Below are 21,085 nucleotides of genomic sequence, written 5' to 3' on the forward strand. Positions count from 1 at the left end.
AGAAGCATATTTTGTTTTATAAGTTAACCTTTAACCCTTCAAAAAAAAATCTTATTTTTAATTTTTATCCGTACAGAAACCACCTGGAGGCCTGAAGCTCTGGAACCTGGAGGCCTATCCAAAAAATCTTAAATCTGGGGGAAATTCATCATATAAGAATGATTTTATTCCTAATAACCTATCCTCTCAGTCCAAAGATAAAGCCTATACACCAGGTTTACGCAAATGTGTCAGAACTCCCCCCCCCCCCTTATTACTCCTCCTTCTTTTTCTTCACTTCAACTGATACAAGCAACTTTTACTTTAAATGTCCATTTATTTACTCCATCCACTTTTAACTCACAAATCAGACCAAATTGTTCAGTAATTGATCAGTAATTTACCACAAAAATGCACAATTAGATCAGCAACTAACCTTTAAGTGCTTACTTACACGGTGAGAGATTACTAGGGAAATATTAAGATGAAATAAATTGAACAAAAAAATTACAAATATATACAATTGAATTAATAAATAAACAACTTTCTTAAAATAATTTTCATTACTCATTTGATACACTTTTAAAAGTATTTTTTTAAATAAACAAAACATCTTTTATAAAAGGCTCTTTGTATGTTTTGTTTACTTAATTAAGAATATACAACAATGTTTAAATTATGTATAAAAGCTATGCTTTTTTTCACAATTGACATAATTTTAAAATAGTATGGTACATTTCTATTATGTCGATGTTAAAAAAGTAATGGAAGATTACAGAAACATAGATATTAAAAATGTAAACCATGATTCTAGTTTCGCCTCTATTGAAAGTGGAATCTTACATTTCAAAAATCGTATCAGCGTTGAAGATATCTTCACCAAGAGAGGCAAAAGTGGAATCTTACATTTCAAAAATAGTATCGGCGTTGAAGATATCTTCACCAAGAGAGGGGAAAGTGGAAGGGTAGATAACAGTTTTAGAGGGTCCAAACCATAATCATAGATTATGTTTCTGCTTCTATAAAAATGGATTCAACTCCCTAACTGTATTCCCTTTTCACATTGTTTACGTGAATTTCTGCCGGGTTTGTAAACATTAACGATACCATTTATTGATAATAAGTTTTATTTTGATAAGAAAAAACATTAACATTATATAAATTTATGTTATAAAATAAATGAAAAGTGACACTGATAAGATTATGACGAAATATTGCATTTTATTTTCTTTTTATTTCAGTTTGATATTTCTATTGATAAGGACATGTGATTTTTACACTGTGTGACGTGACTTTTGGTTTATTTTCATTTCAGTAAAAAACTTTGGTCAACACAATTAATTATAGTTTTATTGACATTATAGACATGTATACGCTAATACTGCAGTAAAATAATGAAAGCAGTAAAACAACTGTATGTTCGTTAAAATTGATTTTAATCAGAACTAAATAAGCAGAATATAAATGTTTAAGTCTAAACTAAATTGTAAGAAATTTTTTTGCAAAACTGCACTGTTTATGGACATACTGACATTTTTATGACTCAATTTTTGAGTTGCTTTGCTTTTAACATTGTAGTAATAGGAATCAGTACTCCTAAATCAGATGAATATGACAATTATATCAAATAAAAAAATGTTGTCAAAAAGGTTGTCGGACATTCTAGTAACCATTGCATGTTATGTTTTCTAAATCATACAATAGTAATCACCATGCAAAATTTGAAATCGTTAGGAAAATTCTAATATGCCCGTATAAACGACAAGAACTACTGATATAAATTACTGAAATTTCGCTTTAATGAATGTTGTCATCCTTGTTTTATGCATTTTTTTTAATCTTAAGATTTAAAAAATCTTCCAAATCTTTACCAAAAAATCTTCTACAAAATGTATCTGTATTATGATATGTCATTTTCAGATTTAAAATTTTGATATAAAGTTTATAATTAATATCTTAATCTGGAAGGAAAACTATTTTTTTAAAATGGCGGACGATAAAGAGCTAAAAAGAATGTGAGTATTTTTATGAATTTTTTGTTAAAAATCAAGGTCTAACAGAACTGGTTTTATTAAAGTATAATTATTAAATTAATTATCCACGGAAAGCTGTTTATAATACGATGCGATAAATAACTATTACTATCATAAACACAAAATATATGACATAATCAAATTGTTACAGTAAATACTACCTTTTCTTCTTGATTAAATGAATCGTTCCATCAATTTAAAACAATTAAAAGTGAATATGGAAGTTTTTATAAATTAATATTCCTTTTTGTTGAACAGCAATATATTTTGTAACTTTTTGGTTGAGGGTAAATCTTTTAAAGGTGGTATATAACAAGGATGACAACATCCATAAAAGCGAAGCACTGAAACGGTAGGACAAACGGACATTAACACTTGTATAGTGTCAGAACTGAATAATCATAATATAAATGTATAAGGGTCAAAGCAAAATTGTAAGTAAATTTGAACACAGTAATAGTGTCTGACTGATTATGACGTAACAAAAAAAAATTAGCCAATGAGAGGCCACTATAAATTTTACCATTGGTCAATAACGGCCTCTCATTGGCTAATTTTTTTGTTACGTCATAATCAGTCAGACACTATTACTGTGTTCGTAAATTTGTTGAAAAAACTGCTTGATTCAGGATAATGTTTATGGACATACTTACATTTTTAGGGCTTGATTATAGAGTTGCTTCGCTTATTACATTATACTTTGTTGTCCCAAGAATCAATATGCAAAAAATCAGATCAATCAGATGATTAGTTCACATAAAAATTTGTTGTTAAAAAAGTAAAAAAATCAACATGTTTAAAATGGACGTATGGACATTTTAGTAATGATTATAGAGTTGCTACGCTATCTAAATTGTACCTTTAGCGTTTTATCTGTAACTTCTGTATGCCTTTATTTTACCTTATGCATTAAACTATAAAATAGAGGGAGCACGAGCTAAATGTAACTCTACCAACGGGGTGGGAGCCCTGTGCCGACTTTCAATCATTAAATAACAGCCAATAACATCGGAAATATAAACACAGCCAAACGAACAGATAGCAATTTGCAAGCGCAGACGAAAAGAGGTCCCAACAACTTGTGCCATGTATTTGTCTGTGTTATACATCTAAACATTTATGCCTTATATTTTCTTTAGAAATAGCCAGAAGAAGTTTGTAAAGCGTTGTACGAGTGTCAATCTTTATTCTTACCAACCTCAGTTCATTACAGAAACTAGAAGAAAAATTGAAGATCTTTGCAGGTTAAAACGAGTTTTTATCAATTTATAAAAGTAACAGGTTGTCTGCCTGTCTATATGTGTGTGTGTGTGTGTTTGTGTTTCAGTGGGTGTGTTTGTGTGTCAATGTGCGCCAATGGCTCGGATCAAGCTAACCGCTGAACTGATATGGTTCTTATTTACAATTTGTAGCTTCCACTCTCAAAAGATATATTGCCCCAGGAAAAAACATACCACCCAAAAAAAAGTTAAGGATCTACTTTATCTATGTATCTTAGAATTTAATTATCTACTCATATCTATCTATCTATCTGTCTATCTATCTATCTATCTATCTATCTATCTATCTATCTATCTATCTATCTATCTATCTATCTATCTATCTATCTATCTATCTATCTATCTATCTATCTATCTATCTATCTATCTATCTATCTATCTATCTATCTATCTATCTATCTATCTATTTAGGGACTTGGTGGTGAATAATGATCATATTCATTGTGTGGAACAGAGGATGAGAGCAGCCATTGAACAGGGTCTTGGGGCCAGGTAACAACTTTTATTTATTCATTTCATTCTAGAAGCGAAACTACTTTTCAATATTGTTCATTCATTATTCTCATATAAAAGTAAAATGATATGTGTCTGTCTTAACCGAAGGATCTCGGTAACCGCTGAACCTATATGGTTCTTTTTTTACGATGTAGCTTCCCATAGGTTCTGGGAAGGTTTATAACAATTTTGGGGAGAGTACCACTAACGTCCTAAGAGAAATCGTCCCTAGAAAAAATGACACCCCAACCCCCCCAAAAAAAAAAAATTTTATTCTTTCAAAAACTACAATTGAATAATTTCAGCACAAACAATGAAGCCTCAGTGAAATGTTTTCCAACATATGTCAGACATCTTCCAACAGGTTTAATAACTTTTATATTTAAATCATATTTACAGGGCACGGCGGCCGCGCCTCAGTCATGCTTAAGCCTCAAATATAAGCCCGCTTGTGTGCAAAGAATAAAATTCTGGAAAGATGGATTGTCTGTTTAGGAAAAAGTTTAGACATCCAGCTTATTTCAGTTATGATATGGGGAATTTAATAGAGGCTTAAATGCGGCTGACGAGCCCTATTGCAATTCCCTACAAATCTTAATAGATAGTTTTAGTTATACATAATTTTCTGTATTTAACTTACTTTCTTTTAAATTAAATGGATAGAAACGATTTCAATTTATTAAAGAGAACTTAAGGTTTTCTTAATTTAGCTGTCTATTGATTGAAAGCAAACTGTTGTTTTCGTCATAAATCTATGTAAAAATATTTGATTACAGGAGAAGAGACTGGAAAGTTTTTGGCTTTGGATCTTGGCGGTACTAATTTTAGGTATTTGATTTTCTTACCAGCATCGCTTCGAAACCGATTAAAATCCGTTACAATCATAAGATTAAATCCTATAATTGTACATTTTTATAGCCGCGGAAAGTTGTTTATTATAAGATGCGAAAAATAACTATTTTATAGTTAATACTTGATCAACAAGAACAAAGAGCCAATAGATTTATTATTGCTTGGAAATTCTTAATCTATTCTTAGAGACAGACCTTTATAAAAACAAGGATGACTACATCCATAAAAGCGAAGCACTGAAACGGTAGGACAAACGGACATGAACACTTATATAGTGTCAGAACTGAATAATCAGAATATAAATGTAGCAAAATTGTAAGTAAATTTGTTGAAAAATTGCTTTATACAGGATAATGTTTATGGACATACTTACATATTTAGGACTTGATTATAGAGTTGCTTCGCTTATAACATTATACTTTGTTGTCCCAGGAATCAATATACCAAAAACCAGATCAATCGGATGATTAGATCACATAAAAATTTGTTGTTAAAAAAGTAAAAAATCAACATGTTTAAAATGGACGTACGGACATTTTGGTAATGATTAATGATTATAGAGTTGCTACGCTTTCTAAATCGTACCTAACTACTAAAGGAATCACCATGCAAAATTTGAAATCGATAGGACAATTCTAACATGCCTAAATTAACGAAAAAAGCTATCCGTTACGGACGGACGGACGGACGTACGGACGGACCGACCCTAATTATAGAAAAGCTTTGCTTTTAAAAAGTCCTTTAGCACCATTCAACTAAGCTGTTGCAGACAATCCATAATTTTGATGTATCAAAGCGATTTAGTATAAGATTGTGAGTAATTGTTATTCCAAGAAAATTTATCTTAGGAAACGGACATGTACTCACATGTATATGTAATATGAATTATTAGATTGTAATTAGATAAAATATTCGTTTTTAAATTTAGAGTTCTGCTGATTGATATCCAGAAAGGAAAGAAATTCAACATGGAATCTAAAATATTTGCTATACCTATTGGTGAGTTTAACATTTACTTAGGGCCTGGTCATCAGCTGCCTAACTGCAACCACTAAGCCCGCTTGAATTTAAATGCAACCTTGGCAACCCAGCTTTTTGGGGATCAATAATAAGCTGCTAAACGACAGTGTATTAATGGCTTGTTACGGCTGCCAAGACCTCTATCTTATTTATATTCAAAAATATATATTATGCAAAATTTTAAACTCCTAAAGCATGTTTATTAAAAGAGCTTAATAATGATTTCTGAAAAAAAAACATGTATAGCATCGTATTACAGACAATTTTCCTAGAATATGAAAATAAGAAATCATAAAATTTACCAGTTTTTGTTAGCACGAGCCTCTCATTGCTTACAAAACAGGTTTAATATTGTAAGTTTTCATTTAAATATCCGTGGAAAGCTGTCTTTAATACGTTGAGATAAATAACTAATAGTGATTCAACTTTCCCTGCTGTTATTAGTTAACTTTTATGAGTAGATACAAAACGGCGATTTTCAAAACTGCGAATGTTACAAAACGGCAAAATTACAAAACGGCGACTGCTTCATAAATTGTTCATAGATTCAATGTATAATTTATTTGTATTCTTTTTGTTTGAATTAGTAAATTAAATATATACATAAGGGGGGGGGGGGGGGTTTAATGCAACCATCTCGTAATCAATGTATAAATGGCACTTAGAATTGGAATTTTGATCTGAAATTTTGCATGAGTAATCCTTGGTAGGTCTATTTTCCCTAAATCGAACAAAAAGTTGGAAAAGTAGCGGCTAACGGCTGGCTGCTCATCCGTATAGCCATTTGTTGGGTATTTTCAAGCGAAATCCATCACGAAACCTCTCTCCACATAATGCTCTTTTCCGATCCAAAACGTTTTCAAACGGTTCTAGCCGGTAGTTGCTGGTACTAGAAATCTAAAAAATGTTATTTTGTATCATTTCACATGATTTAAAGCAAAAATATGTTTCAAAAAGTTGATTTCTACGTAATTTATGACAGATTTGCCCTAAAAATAGTCAAAAACGGCAAAACGGCTGAGCCGATTTAGGGAAAATATACCTACCAAGGATTACTCATGCAAAATTTCAGATCAAAATTCGAATTTTAAGTGCCATTTATACATTGATTACGAGATGGTTGCATTAACCCCCCCCCCCCTTATATTTTTGTAACTATCGTTGTTTTGTAACATTTGCAGATTTGTGATATCGCCGTTTTGCAATTTCGCCGTTATGTAACATTCGCCGTTTTGTGATTTCGCCGTTTTTAAATTCGCCATTTTGTATCCACTCCATTTTTTAATAATTTAGAGATTATGGAAGGTGAGGGAACAGCTTTATTTGATCATATTGCTCAGGTATATAATAAGGCTCCAGGATAAACTCAGGAGTAACAAACGTCATAGTGGACAAACCTAGGAGTGTTAAAAATATTATGTTAAGATACAGGTTATATATATGTATATACATATATATTCAAATAAGCCCCTCGCAGGGGTTAGGCATTTAAAAACCTACATGATGGTTTAAAATAGGTTAAGGGTCCAACCCGACGTTTGTCACTCCTGCGTTTGTCCAATGACCTAAAATGCAAATAAAAAAAATATTTTCAGATAAAAGATGAATAAATTTTGTTAACATTTATCTCACTAAATTTAATATAATAATTGTCATGTCCATAGATTTTTTAAAAAATATTTATATATCAGTATTTTTCTCGTATTCATTCGAATCCGGTGAATTGGAACCGGTTCTCATCCATACGAAAAAACTATGTCTAGCATCCTATTATATCCAGCTTTCTACGAATATAAAAATGTACAATCATGAAATTAAAACCACTTTTTTAGCCAGTACCTTCGGCACCTCGGGGTTTAAAAAACTGGTTTTAATCTTATAATTGTACATTCTATATCCGCGAAAAGCTATTTATAATACGATGCGAGAAATAACTATTAAATATTTATGTTTTAGTGTCTGCATGATTTCATTGTGGACCAAAATCTTCAAGATCAAACAAACAAGTAAGTATATTATTTCTGGTATGACTTCGAAACCGAATAATATCTGCTGGATTCAGGGGCGTCCAAGCTTTTTTTTTAGGGGGGGGGTAAAAAAATTTAGGGGGGGGGGTAATTCGTGTTTGGGGGGGGTAAAATAGCGCGCGAAGCGCGCCGAAATTTTTTTTTACCCCCCCCCAAAATTTTTACCCCGGGGGTAAAATTTGATTGGGGGGGGTAATTACCCCCCCTAAAGTCTGTTGGGGGGGGTAAATACTCCCCCCAAATCTGTTGGCGGGGGTAATTACCCCCCCCAAACTAATTTACCCCGGGGGTAAAATTTTTGGGGGGGGTAATTTAATTATGTAAAAAAAGCACCTACCTAATCTATTAAGTTAATAAGTACTATCTTATAACATAAAGTAGTAAGTAAGGTCTATTTGACTATAGCTTCAGATTTCATTACTTTTAATACTGAGTTCTCCTTTTTAGGAAAGCTTCACATAGATCCCATGATGGTTCCACACTATTATAGGTCAATCTTTTGAGTGGTTTTAGGCTATTTTTCTCCTCCCTTTTTACCCTTTTGAAAACACGAGTTCTTAGATGCTAAGGGCGCCACTACTATTCAAATATATAGTAGTATCTCATTCTTTAGAACATAAAAATACAATAATTAACTCACTAACCAATGAACCAATATGATTTTACTTTAAAGTGAAGCGTCTTATAGGTCCTGGTAAGTTTTATAACTAGTTTTGAGACACCCTGACATCCTCCCAAAAGAAATCGCCTATAGAAATTCTTTTTCATTATTTAATGAAATATTTAATTTAGTTAGGTATCTATTTTATGGAATCTTCAGTGCTTTACAATTACATCATAGATCCCCGGGATGGTTTTAGCCCTTATAAAGGCCCAAGCAAATAAAACATGATCAAACTATTAAATTTTTTGTTATCATGGTTAAGAACTGTTTTAACTGGTTGGACAGTAAAATTTTTTTTTAAGAACATTCAATTTGGGGGGGGTAAATACCCCCCCCAAAAATTTTTTTTAAAGAACATTTATTTTGGGGGGGGGGGTAAATACCCCCCCCCAAAATCGTTGGGGGTGCCTACGGCACCCCCAAGGTAGGGGTAATTTTTTTTTGGGGGGGGTATTGTTCACAAAATTTTGGGGGTGCCTACGGCACCCCCAAAATCGTTTGGGGGTGCCAAATGGCCCATTACCCCCCCCCCTTGGACGCCTATGGCTGGATTAGAACCGGTTCTGAGCCATACTGAAAAATCATGTATTATAAACAATTTTCTACGCATAGTGAAATTAAAAATCATAATATTAATACCAGTTTTATTAGCCTTGGTCTTTAGTCCCTCGTGGCTATACAAACAGGTTTTAATCTTATATGTTTTCACTTTAATTATCGTGGAAAACGGTTTATAATATGATCGGATTAAATTTATAATATAAATTTTAAATAAAATTTTGAATATCTAACGAAAATTTTCTTTGTCACATGTTGAAAGTAGGTAATGCCATTTGAAACAAATATTCTTCACAAATTTTTAACAATAAAAAAAAGACAAAAGTGACCTTATTATACAAAGAAAAATTATTTCTGTGTGTTTTTTTTTATTTTTTCACAGTACATGAGAAATAACTAAATTATTTTTTTTTATCATTTTTGTAATCTTTTTTTCCTAGGCTTCCACTGGGATTTACCTTCAGTTTTCCATTGAAACAGGAAGGATTGGACAAAGGAATTCTAACTACTTGGACCAAGGTATATTATTAGCACAGTGAGAGGGAACAATGGGTTGTTTATTACACTGCTCCCCTAAGATATATAATAATGTTTCCTTATTCGTTGGCTTACCATCTTTGGAGACTTTATCAATTATAATTGGCTGGTTCATTAAGTTCTGTGTTCAAACACTTCAACATCTAATTCCAATTTACAGAAGGGGTAATTTTGTGTATTATCATTGAGGATGTACATCAATTTATCAGCCATTGTCTTATCCCTCTCGATCCCAGAATTATTAGTTTTTTACAGCTAGAGATACATAATTCAGTTGCTATATTTCAAAGAATTGGATTTATTATTAAACAAAAACATTTGGTAAATTTAATTGAAGGCCTGTTAAATCACAAAATAGATATCAGTTTTGTTTTCATATCCGCAGAAAGCTGTCTATAATACGATGCGACATTTAACTTTTTTGACATTAGGGTTTCAAATGTTCTGGAGTTGAAGGCGAAGATGTGGTCAAACTTTTAAAAGAAGCAATACGTAAGTTTTATTTTTATTTTTATTCTTATACAATTGGATGTTAACATTCAAAAACGCGAAACTCTAAAACGGCGTAAGTAAGACGAATGGTTAACGGACCCAACATGAATGAAAAACTCAACGCATCAAACTTTTAAATTTATTCAACGTTTCGAGGGCAAAACAATTTATCAAAATATGCATTTTAAGTCAATTATTACTTAATATATGTTTTATAGGCATTTTTACATATAAAAAATTCCCTATGGTTACACATTGATAACAAATAAAGTGAATAAATAGGATATATGTTTATACAAGGTTAATTAAATGCAAAGTAGGGCAGTTTAAATAACAAAATAGAATTAAATTTTAAATAAAATCTTACTTTTTTTCGTCCATGTACATTATTAACAAAACACAAATTGAAACTGGCAAATTTTTGATTGATTTTTTGTAAATTATTTGAAAGTTGGACGGTCAAATTAAACAAGTTATTAAATCATTTGCACTATAAAAAACTTCAGTATAGGGATAAAACCATGTCTGACCATGAATATAAATGGTTTCTACTGTTAAAATGTTTGGCAACTGGCTTTGAAATTTTTTTGTAAAATATCCGAAGAATGAGCATTAAATCTAACAGAGGCAGCATTAGAAGTTTGTCCAACATATTGCATTGGACATTGTTTACACTGAATAGAATAAATTACAAAATTATCTGAACATTTAATATTTGACTTGATTGGGTACTTTTTTTGAGAAAAACTGGCAACATGTTCAGAAATATTTTGACTACGATTACACAGGTTACAACCAATATCTCTTATGCTACATTTAAAGAATCCATTTCTTTCTCTTAAGTTGTATCTCTGAGTAGGATATAACTTGGCTCGAATTAGGTGTTTACCTAAATTTCTTGCTCTTTTATATCCTATCAGTTTTTTTAAAAACTGGATCTTTACTTGCTAAAGAGAAATGTTTTTTCATAGAATTAGATACAGAATCAATACGAGGGTCATATGTTAAACAAAACACAGGTCTACTGTTACTTTTTGTAAGGCTTGTGTGCGAAAAATAATCTTTACTTTCTCAAAAGCATGTTTTATAACTTTAGAGTTATATCCACGAATTAATAAATTACATTCAAGTTCTTTTAATCTAATTACAAAGTTATCATTTGAAGAACCAATTCGTTTTAATCTATAGGCTAAGCTGTAAGGAATATTTTTGGTAACAAATGGTGCATTCGCACTTTGAGGCTTTAAATAGGTTACACGATCTGATTCCTTTACAAAAAGGTCAGTTTCAAATTTATTATTTTCATTTATCCAAATATTACAGTCTAAAAAATCAACAGATCTGGGCCTAATATTTAAAATAGGAAAATTTTCAACAATAAATTGGACATTTTTCCATTTTGTTTTTACAATTTTATCTTTTAAACGATATTCACATGTAAATTTAATAGTGTTATGAAATGTACTTATATATTTTTAAAAATCAAGAAGTTCATCCTCTGTTCCTACAAACAAACAAAGAATGTCATCAATAAAGCGTTTCCACCAAGAGGGGGGACGGCCTTTCCAATCTGTGAGTAATTGGGATTCAAGTTTTCCCATGAAAATATTGGCATATGTTGGTGCCACTTTTGTTCCAATGGCTGTCCCCCACTCTTGCAAATAATGCTATCCATTAAATATGAACGAGTTGAATTTTAGAACAAAAGATAATAACATAATTAAAAAAGGAATAGATACATTACAATCGCCATATTTCTTATCATTTAAAGCTTCTTTAAAAGCTTGTATCCCTTTATTGATAGGAATTGAAGGATAAAGTGCCTTGTCATCAATACTGACCAATATAGCCTGTTCTGATTGGTCCATATTTTCATTTTGCTGATCAAGAAAACGTAGTAAATCGGGGGTATCTAAAATGTGGCTATCAAGCATTGGGGGAATATGTTTGGCTTTAAAATCTAAATAGCTACTTAGATTTTCAGTATTGCTGGAACACCCACTTAATCTAGTGGGCGGAATTTTTTTACCTTCTGCTAAACCTTTGTGTACTTTGATTAAGCCATAACCTCGCGCTTCTGCTGGTTGGTCAGGCAAAAGTTGGTCAGCCAGCTTTTTGTCAATAGTCTCGTCTACAACAGCATCCTCTAAGGCCTCCTTGATTCTGTTGTAGTGTACGTTCACTATTACTTGATCTATTTGTCTATAAACAGACAAAACAGATCCATCCTGATTGATTATTTTAGACCTGAGGTGTTCACCTTCAATTGCTGAAATATAATCATTTCTATTTACAATAGTGGATGGTAAAACGGCTTGGTAAGACAAACAAACATTAGTACTTGTCGAGTATGGGAATTAAAATAAGCATTATGTGAATGTATTAGTCTAAACAAAATTATATGTAAATTAGTTGCAAAACTGCTTAAATACAGAATACTATTTAAGGATATATTTACATTTTTAGAACTTGATTAAAGAGCTGCATCCCTTATAATATTTTGTCTTGTTATAATATTACTTAGTATTCCAAAAATAACATGAAAAATTGTTTCTAAAATGGTTAAAAATCAACCTGTTTAAAAGGACACGTACGGACATCCTGGTAGCGTTCAAAGAGTTGCTACGCTTCAATAACCTTTTTAATACAATGAACTAATTTCAGTTTGCTTTTATTGGAAATCTATTTGTCTTTCTTAATTGCCATTGTTCTATCCATACACTTTAATCACGCAGCAACTACAAAACTCATTTTTAATTTTAGAGAGGAAAGGAGATATTCACATTGAAGTTTGTGCAATTCTTAATGATACAACAGGTACTAATTTAATCAATTTAGAAAATGATTCAAGTTGTTTCCATAAAGATTTATGAACTATTAATTGTACTAGAGGCCCAGAGGAACATTTGGAGAAATAGGGGAGGGGGAAATCGCATTCGCTTTCAATTTTAGTTTTTAAAAGGAAATGGAAAAAATGTTTTTTTTTGTGGGAAAGATTTTTATAGGCTTTATTTTCTGTGGGTTGTAGAGATTCACTCCACAAATATAGTTATTAACCATGACTAGATCTAAATGCAGCTTTACTGAATAGGAGGACCATATCGGTTCAGCGATTAATTAGATCCTAATCTAAAGATAAAAAAGCTTACTACTTTATAAAATAGTATACATATGGAACTAAATTTCAAAATCTCGATTGAAAGCATTCTATACCTCTTTATGTAGTTAAAAATAGACAGAGTAAAAAAACGCATATAAAATCAAGTAAACTATGTGATTTTTCGAAGTGCAAGCTGGTAGGTATTCTTACTAGAAAATCTAAAAAAATATAATTTAATAGAGGCTATGAAAGATAGAGGTCTGATTTTTCTAGAGTAGATTCCCCTAATTGTTTCAGGTTGTTTAATGTCATGCGCATGGAAGAACCCAAAATGCAGGATTGGACTTATCATTGGTACTGGCACAAATGCTTGCTATCTTGAGGTAAAATAAATTCGGTTGTTTTATTTAAGCAATAAATGTTGCAGAGGCGTTCAGAAGGGGGGTGAATCCACTGACATTGCCAAATCAAGGGGTTAAAAACTTAATACAGCCCTTAAGGGTCCATGGTCCAACCTCCTTGACATGGGCCTTTTTAGGTTAAAAATTCGCCAGAAAATATGTGAAATATTTGAAGTTATCTTTTCTTTAGGATATTGATAACGTAGAGCTGTGGGACGAGGATAAAGGAGAACCCAGACATGTTATTATCAACACAGAGTGGGGAGCTTTTGGTAATCAAGGGGAGCTAGACTTTATCAGAACAAAGTGGGATAGTGCAGGTAATCAGGGGATGCTAGACTTCATCAGAACTAAGTGGAATAGTGCAGGTAATCAGGGGATGCTAGACTTCATCAGAACTAAGTGGGATAGTGCAGGTAATCCGGAGTTGCTAGACTTCATCAGAACTATTTGGGATAGTGCAGGTAATCAGGGGTGCTAGACTTCATCAGAACTAAGTGGAATAGTGCAGGTAATCAGGGGGTGCTAGACTTCATCAGAACTAAGTAGGATAGTTTAGGCAATCAGGAGATGCTAGACTTCATCAGAACTAAGTGGGATAGTGCAGGTAGTGTTTGGGAGTTTAACTTTTATAAACCAGCTCATAGCGCCTAATAAAAAAAAGATGTCAAACAATAAAAATGACCAATAATAGGCCAGAATAAATTTTACCATTGGTCGATTACAATGTATGTATATCTGGAATATCTTTGGTTATTTTTATTAGGCACTATAAGCTGCTTAATTTTTCTAAATATTACTATACTTTTTATTTAGATTTAATTGAAATCTTTTTGTACCAAATTTGTAATAGTTAAACGCTTTGTTGTATTCTAAGTAACATTTTATATAGTTGATGAAGGAAGTTTGAACCCTGGCAAACAAATCTTTGAAAAGATGATATCTGGCATGTACATGGGTGAGCTGGTCAGACAGGTACAATGTTGTAGAATCTAGAACAGTTCACGTTAAAATGTTCCTGGAAACGATTATTTCCAAAAATAAATGAAATTTTAAGGCTGCTAACTATCAAACGTCTAAACGTCATGTCATGCCATGTTCGCACACCGTTTTAAGCGGCACTATAAGGCCTAACATAATCTGGAATAGCCAATACTCAACAGAGAAAACTTCAAAGAAGAACGCGCAAAATATTTCGTTTTCGCTCATTTACATGCATTGTGCACCATGACTATTATACATTATGACTTTTCCGTATAATTTGTAAGCCTTCTTTTGTAGGTTAAAATTTTGTGTGAGCAAAAAAATTTCTTGAACATTATTACCAGGATCAGTTTATCATGAAATAAACTAGATCCATATTTTCATAGTTCTAAACTGTTTAATGGGGCTCTAACGAAAGAGAAAGAGCAAGAGGAAAAATTTTACTACAAACTTTTCTGTAATATAACATGAATTTATATCTTTCTAAAAAAGGACACAAACGTTTATGAATGGGATCCGGATTCAAGAAGTTTCCAAACCCTTAAAACGTATATCAAATTAATATTTTGCGATACCTTTATATTCAAATTGTATTCAAGGTAGCAAATTAACAAAAAAAACTATTGAGGTTCTGGTTGATATGGTTTGGGAGGACCTGATATTTGTTGATCAAAATACGGACAGTCTATTTGAACATGGATCTTTTCTTTCCAAATATGTCTCTAAGGTAAGTAATACAACTAGCGACTATGCCCCTAAATTCTAGGGTCTCTGTATTCAGAGGTTCAGGAGAGAAGGATAAAAATAAGCTTAAAGCCATTCAAAGATTTAAAACTGAAAATAAAACAGCATAATACCATTTAGTGGTTGGATATACCTGGTATGATGGACTTTTCATACCACCCCCCCCCCCCCCCCAACAAGAAATGGCCACTCCAATTATTTGTTGTTGAGCTATACCCCAACCCCTTTTAGTTTGCATTTTAATTCACCTTAACATATTTATCAACAATAATGCAGTTTACTGATTGTGCATTCAAATTAGAATATATATATTAGATAGAAGCTGATCCAGTTGGAGATTACACAAAATGCAGGTAAAATTCATAATTAGATATTCTCAAATGACTACAAGTAACTTATGTAAAAAAAAGTATGCTTTTGCACTTTCATAAAAAGGTCCACCTGCCTCAAAAAAATATTCCCATGTATTAAACTCTTTGCGTCTTACTTCCAGATTTTAAAACTATTATTTTAGCAGCGAATGCACGCTTCTTGTATATTTATATTCAAAAGCTTGAACTAAATAAAGGTATATTTTATTATAGGAAAGTGATGGCACAATTAGGAATGCCAGCTGTTTCAGGTAAAACATATTTTTACTGATAGAATCTTTACATTAAAAAGATAGGTTGTATGTTTCTTCATAAAGATCTCACTATCTGCTGCACTGTACCGCATTATCCTGTTAAAAAATGTTCGATTTTTACATAATATTCATGGTATTTGTCAACTTTATGCCATAGCATTTTAAGATAAAATTAGGCATGTGGCTGCACTGCACAATGGATATAAGATATGTGGATATACTGACAGATATGTTTGTTGTAAATTTAGCTTGATAATGTGGACATCATTTATTGGTCAGTTCGTTTAGTCAGTAATGTTATTTTAGCCATCTGACAGCATTACTTTATCAGAGTACATGAAAATCTGGTGCAACATCCACGTAGTAAGAGGTCATTTATATGCCATAAGAGGACACCACCCCCCCCCCCTCGTACCTTTGCTCCAAGAGATTTAAATTAGTTCATCTGTAAATAATGTACAGATGTACTATATATAGTAACAATATATATTTTTTAGAAAATCTTGCTCATAATTTTATAATGACATGTTCATCATATTATTATTTTTAGACGAGGATTGTTCAGCGGTGAGATACATATGTGAGTGTGTTTCCCGCAGGGCTGGATTTATGGCAGCTGCAGGTAATTATTCTTTGTTCAGCAGTAAGATACATATGTGAGTGTGTTTCCCGCAGGGCTGGATTTATGGCAGCTGCAGGTACTAATTCTTTGTTCTGCAGTAAGATACATATGTGAGTGTGTTTCCCGCAGGGCTGGATTTATGGCAGCTGCAGGTACTAATTCTTTGTTCAGCAGTAAGATACATATGTGAGTGTGTTTCCCGCAGGGCTGGATTTATGGCAGCTGCAGGTAATTATTCTTTGTTCAGCAGTAAGATACATATGTGAGTGTGTTTCCCGCAGGGCTGGATTTATGGCAGCTGCAGGTAATTATTCTTTGTTCAGCAGTAAGATACATATGTGAGTGTGTTTCCCGCAGGGCTGGATTTATGGCAGCTGCAGGTAATTATTCTTTGTTCAGCAGTAAGATACATATGTGAGTGTGTTTCCCGCAGGGCTGGATTTATGGCAGCTGCAGGTACTAATTCTTTGTTCTGCAGTAAGATACATATGTGAGTGTGTTTCCCGCAGGGCTGGATTTATGGCAGCTGCAGGTAATTATTCTTTGTTCAGCAGTAAGATACATATGTGAGTGTGTTTCCCGCAGGGCTGGATTTATGGCAGCTGCAGGTAATAATTCTTTGTTCTGCAGTAAGATACATATGTGAGTGTGTTTCCCGCAGGGCTGGATTTATGGCAGCTGCAGGTAATTATTCTTTGTTCAGCAGTAAGATACATATGTGAGTGTGTTTCCCGCAGGGCTGGATTTATGGCAGCTGCAGGTAATAATTCTTTGTTCAGCAGTGAGATACATATGTGAGTGTGTTTCCCGCAGGGCTGGATTTATGGCAGCTGCAGGTAATAATTCTTAATTTTAGGTAGATAAATGGTTTAACAGTATGGCTTCCAAATCGATTGATAGAACCGGTTCTCAGTCATACTGAACAATCATGTATAGAGTCTTATTACAGACAATTTTCCACTAATATTGAAATTAAATTGTTTTTAAACTGGTTTAAATCTTATAATTGTTTAATCTAATATCCGCAAAAAGCTGTCTATAATACAATGTGATAAATAACTATTATTTTCCCTGCAGTTTCGGCTATCTGGCTGCGGCAAAAACTTTTATTTTAAAGATATATGAATCATATTTTCTCTAGCTAAGGCTGACTTCATGGCAGCTACACGTAGGCATTCGTTATATGTTTTAGAAAGTTAGCTGGCTCAAGGACGTCAGATACTTTAGCATATTAGATACTCTCCCCTACAAGTACGTCAAAGCTTTTTGTGAGAGAATAGTTATTTCTCGTATCGTATTATAAACGGCTTTCCGCGGATATAGAATGTACAATTATAAGATTAAAACTAGTTTTTTTAGCCCCGTGGTGCCGAAGGCACCGGCTAAAAAAACTAGTTTTAATCTTATGATTGTACATTTCTATATTCGTAGAAAACTGGATATAATACGATGCTAAACATAGTTTTTTCGTATTCATGAGAACCGGTTCCTATCCACCGGATTCAAATGAATACGAGAAATGAAATTTTGTGATTGTAAAACTTTGGAAACCAATATAATTTACAGTTCATTTTTTGTCTTCTTGATATTCCAGCAATTGGCCTAGTACATACGACACAGCGTAAAGTGGCACCAAAAAATTACGTCATACGTTAAAATAACCAATATGAGAGGCATTTTACCATTGGTCAATTACAGTGTATACTGGCCTCTCATTGGTCAACTTTATTGAATTACGTAATTTTTTGGAGCCACTTTACGCTTTCAAATCAATAAATACTCAAATAAAAATTATTTCCTTAAAGGAATTACCGCTCTGCTGAAGAAGATGGATTATCATGATGTTGTGGTTGCAATTGACGGCTCCGTTTTCAGGTAATATTATACATGAAATGTAAGATATGGTTTTTAAAAAGTCCGTATTTTTTTGGTGTTTAGTATGCAACTTTTGTATTAATGATGGTCTTATTAGCAATAAGTAAAAGCATTTTATAACAATACCGAAAACGGCCGTAACACGCAAAGGTGAAAAGAAACAAACATGGTTGTTTACATAAAAGGGGATACATTTTTATAAATGTATGTAATGAAATAAAGCAGGAAGATAGGGATAAGACAATTGTGCTGTTTGCAACCTATCTTTTTACCAATATTGATTCGCTAGCAAAGGTAAAATTTCATAATAAAAAGGGGAAGGGAAGTTATAAACCATCATCTGGATGTTACCTTAATTCCTGTATTTTTAGGATTTACGAAAATAATAGCAGGGATCTAAAGGGATAAGAGAATGGCCGATAAAGTGATGTACATCCGCAATGATAATGCACAAAATACCCTCTTCTGTAGATTGCAATTTTTGGTTTAAACGTTTTGACACTCAACCTAATAAATCAACCAATCAAAATTCATAAAAAGTCCTCAAACTTGTTTAGCCAACAAATAAGAAAAAGTTAATAAAATGTCATTGGGGACCAGGGTAATAAATAGCCCATTATCCCTTCCTTCCTGAAATAATAAGGTTACTGAAATATTTACTGATACACTCTAATAATTTTGATTCTTTTAATTTACATATGTGCTACTTTACAGACAGTGTGAGTGATCTAAAGCTTTATTAAGTCTCAATAGTCTTTGACAACTCTTACAAAAATCCTATACAATTCGTGTTTAGATTCCACCCTCATTTCCCGAACATAATGAGGTCGCGCATAGCCCAGTTGATGGGGGTAGAGTACAAGTTTGATCTCATGTTGTCCACAGATGGATCAGGACGTGGAGCTGCTCTTGTGGCCGCTGTACTCCAGAATCAACAGGTAAATTGTGCACCTTTTTAGTGAGGCGTATATGCTATTTGTATAAATATTTATAAAGGGATCTTAAGGGATAAGACAATGGAATAAATTAATGGACTTTCCCAATGAGGATAAAAAAATTTGCTTTGAAGAATACTAGTTTGAAAATTCAGGAAAAGTACCCGATATTTTAGATCCAACGAATAAGATAACGTGGTTATAAAACTTTTGGCACTTGTGTAATTTAAAGTCCAATGTCCCCATCCTCAATTTATTTTTCTGTGCCATGAACATAAAACGTCAAGGGAGGGAGTTGACATAAGCTGATTATTACACTAGTCCCCAAACTTTAATAATTACGTTATAGGTTAGGGTTCTTTCATTTAGTATCCCTTTAAATCCTTTAAAAACTAATAAATATCTTTAAAGGTATATGATTAAATTAATACTTAATCTTATTTTTTTACTAGGAAAAGAGTGAGAAAGCGAATGCCACAACGAATGCTGAACCTACTCCAGTAGCAAACTAGATTAAAATTTAAATTTCTTTAGCTTTACATAAATTTTAGTAGAAAAACTACTTGTAATAATATGATTGTTGATGTTTAAAATAGGCATTTATATTCATTAGAAACTAACATTTATTATATAGATCTATAAATAACTTGAAATTAAAGTACAAAATTTTATCATAATAGTAGCTAAAAGGGCGTCCAAGCTTAATAGTTTGGAGATACAAAATCTTAACGTTGCAACAAAGTGAAACATCTAATCTAACATATTATGGATGATACCTGCCATAAAAAAAAATATTATTTGGTAAAGGTGGACGGCCTTATTTCTATGTGTAGACAATAGAAATAGAAGAGTAGAAGAATATTCTGAACCCTTTTTTCGTCAAATCTAAGAGAGAACATTCCTAGCAGACAAAAGTATTGTTTACTTTCGACTCAAGCTGATGTGGATTCTTAAAAAATGATAGACTCGCTATTCGATAGTGAGGCAAAATTATTTTTGTGAAAAATCATCCAAAAGCACATTAAAAATCTACAAAAATTAAACAAAATCATATGTTAATAACCCTCTTAAGATTTTATTTCATTTTTGTAAACTTTTTTATTCGATTTTGGAGGATTTTTCACAAAAATAATTTTGCATCACCAGCGAGTTGCCAGCCTAACTTTTTTTTTAAGAATCCAACTTTGTTTCAAGCTTTCAAATTGTAAACGAAATTTTTGGGCAATTAATTCTGATTCCGCAAAGCTTTCTACTAAGAAAATATACTGTTAACAGCTGACTTTTATGTATGTATGAAATGAAAAAAAAAACATGCCTTCGTAGGAAAATGTGTACATAATTTCAACCAATGAGATCCAATGTAAATTCCGATGCGATTCTCCTATTGGCTCAATCAGACATTCCCTCTCTTTCTTAGTATCTTTATTGTGTAGACTATCGGAAAAATATCGAATGTGCTTTTGAAGTCAAACTGATGTAAATTTTATAGAAACCAGTACTTTAGCACGGTTAAATTTTAGGGCGTCTCGGCCGCGGATTGTCTAAATATTATCAATACGGCTTCAGATACTTTAAAATTAAAAAGGGCAACCTTATTTGAATTCTGTCTCAAGCTACACATTAAATCAATTAGGTCCATATTTTCAACAAAACAATTTTGTTTCTCTTAAACAGGATGTCCAGCTGCCGAGAACTGGTAGATAAAAGTCAAAATTTATGTTATTAGTGTTAGTTCATGCTTACTTTATAACCTTTATAATATCCATAGATATAACGGGTCTGCAATAAAATCATTCTTTTTTTAAAACACGAATTGCGCCGCGTGTTATTATGGTAAAAAAACACGCATACTCTCTGAACCG

The 21,085-nt window shown here is 32.5% G+C and overlaps 1 protein-coding gene across 1 annotated transcript; it reads left to right on the plus strand.

Annotated features, from left to right (window-relative positions):
* The first annotated feature begins 1,861 nt into the window (after positions 1-1,861).
* On the plus strand, positions 1,862-19,816 carry LOC145329113 (hexokinase-2-like). The gene is made up of 21 exons (XM_080173156.1): positions 1,862-1,994; positions 3,152-3,256; positions 3,704-3,784; positions 4,093-4,151; positions 4,564-4,615; positions 5,568-5,638; positions 6,953-6,999; positions 7,616-7,665; positions 9,349-9,427; positions 9,877-9,937; positions 12,701-12,754; positions 13,335-13,420; positions 13,629-13,758; positions 14,331-14,413; positions 15,051-15,149; positions 15,482-15,519; positions 15,751-15,788; positions 16,342-16,413; positions 18,219-18,288; positions 19,085-19,226; positions 19,676-19,816. Exons 1-21 carry the CDS (start codon positions 1,966-1,968, stop codon positions 19,733-19,735), a joined length of 1,506 nt encoding a protein of 501 aa, XP_080029282.1. The 5' UTR covers positions 1,862-1,965; the 3' UTR covers positions 19,736-19,816.
* The last annotated feature ends 1,269 nt before the right edge of the window (positions 19,817-21,085 follow it).

This window comes from Acartia tonsa, chromosome 9 (genome assembly GCF_053477335.1).
Source record: "Acartia tonsa isolate MP-2025a chromosome 9, ASM5347733v1, whole genome shotgun sequence".
Classification (NCBI taxonomy): domain Eukaryota; kingdom Metazoa; phylum Arthropoda; class Copepoda; order Calanoida; family Acartiidae; genus Acartia; species Acartia tonsa.

What these genes read in the sequence shown, in the direction of transcription:
- LOC145329113 (XM_080173156.1), top strand. Translation starts at nt 1,966, where the DNA reads ATGGCGGACGATAAAGAGCTAAAAAGAAT. An exon ending in GATAAAGAGCTAAAAAGAAT is followed by an intron (nt 1,995 to 3,151) that starts GTGAGTATTTTT and finishes TATTTTCTTTAG; the next exon opens with AAATAGCCAGAAGAAGTTTG. An exon ending in AATTCTTAATGATACAACAG is followed by an intron (nt 12,755 to 13,334) that starts GTACTAATTTAA and finishes TAATTGTTTCAG; the next exon opens with GTTGTTTAATGTCATGCGCA.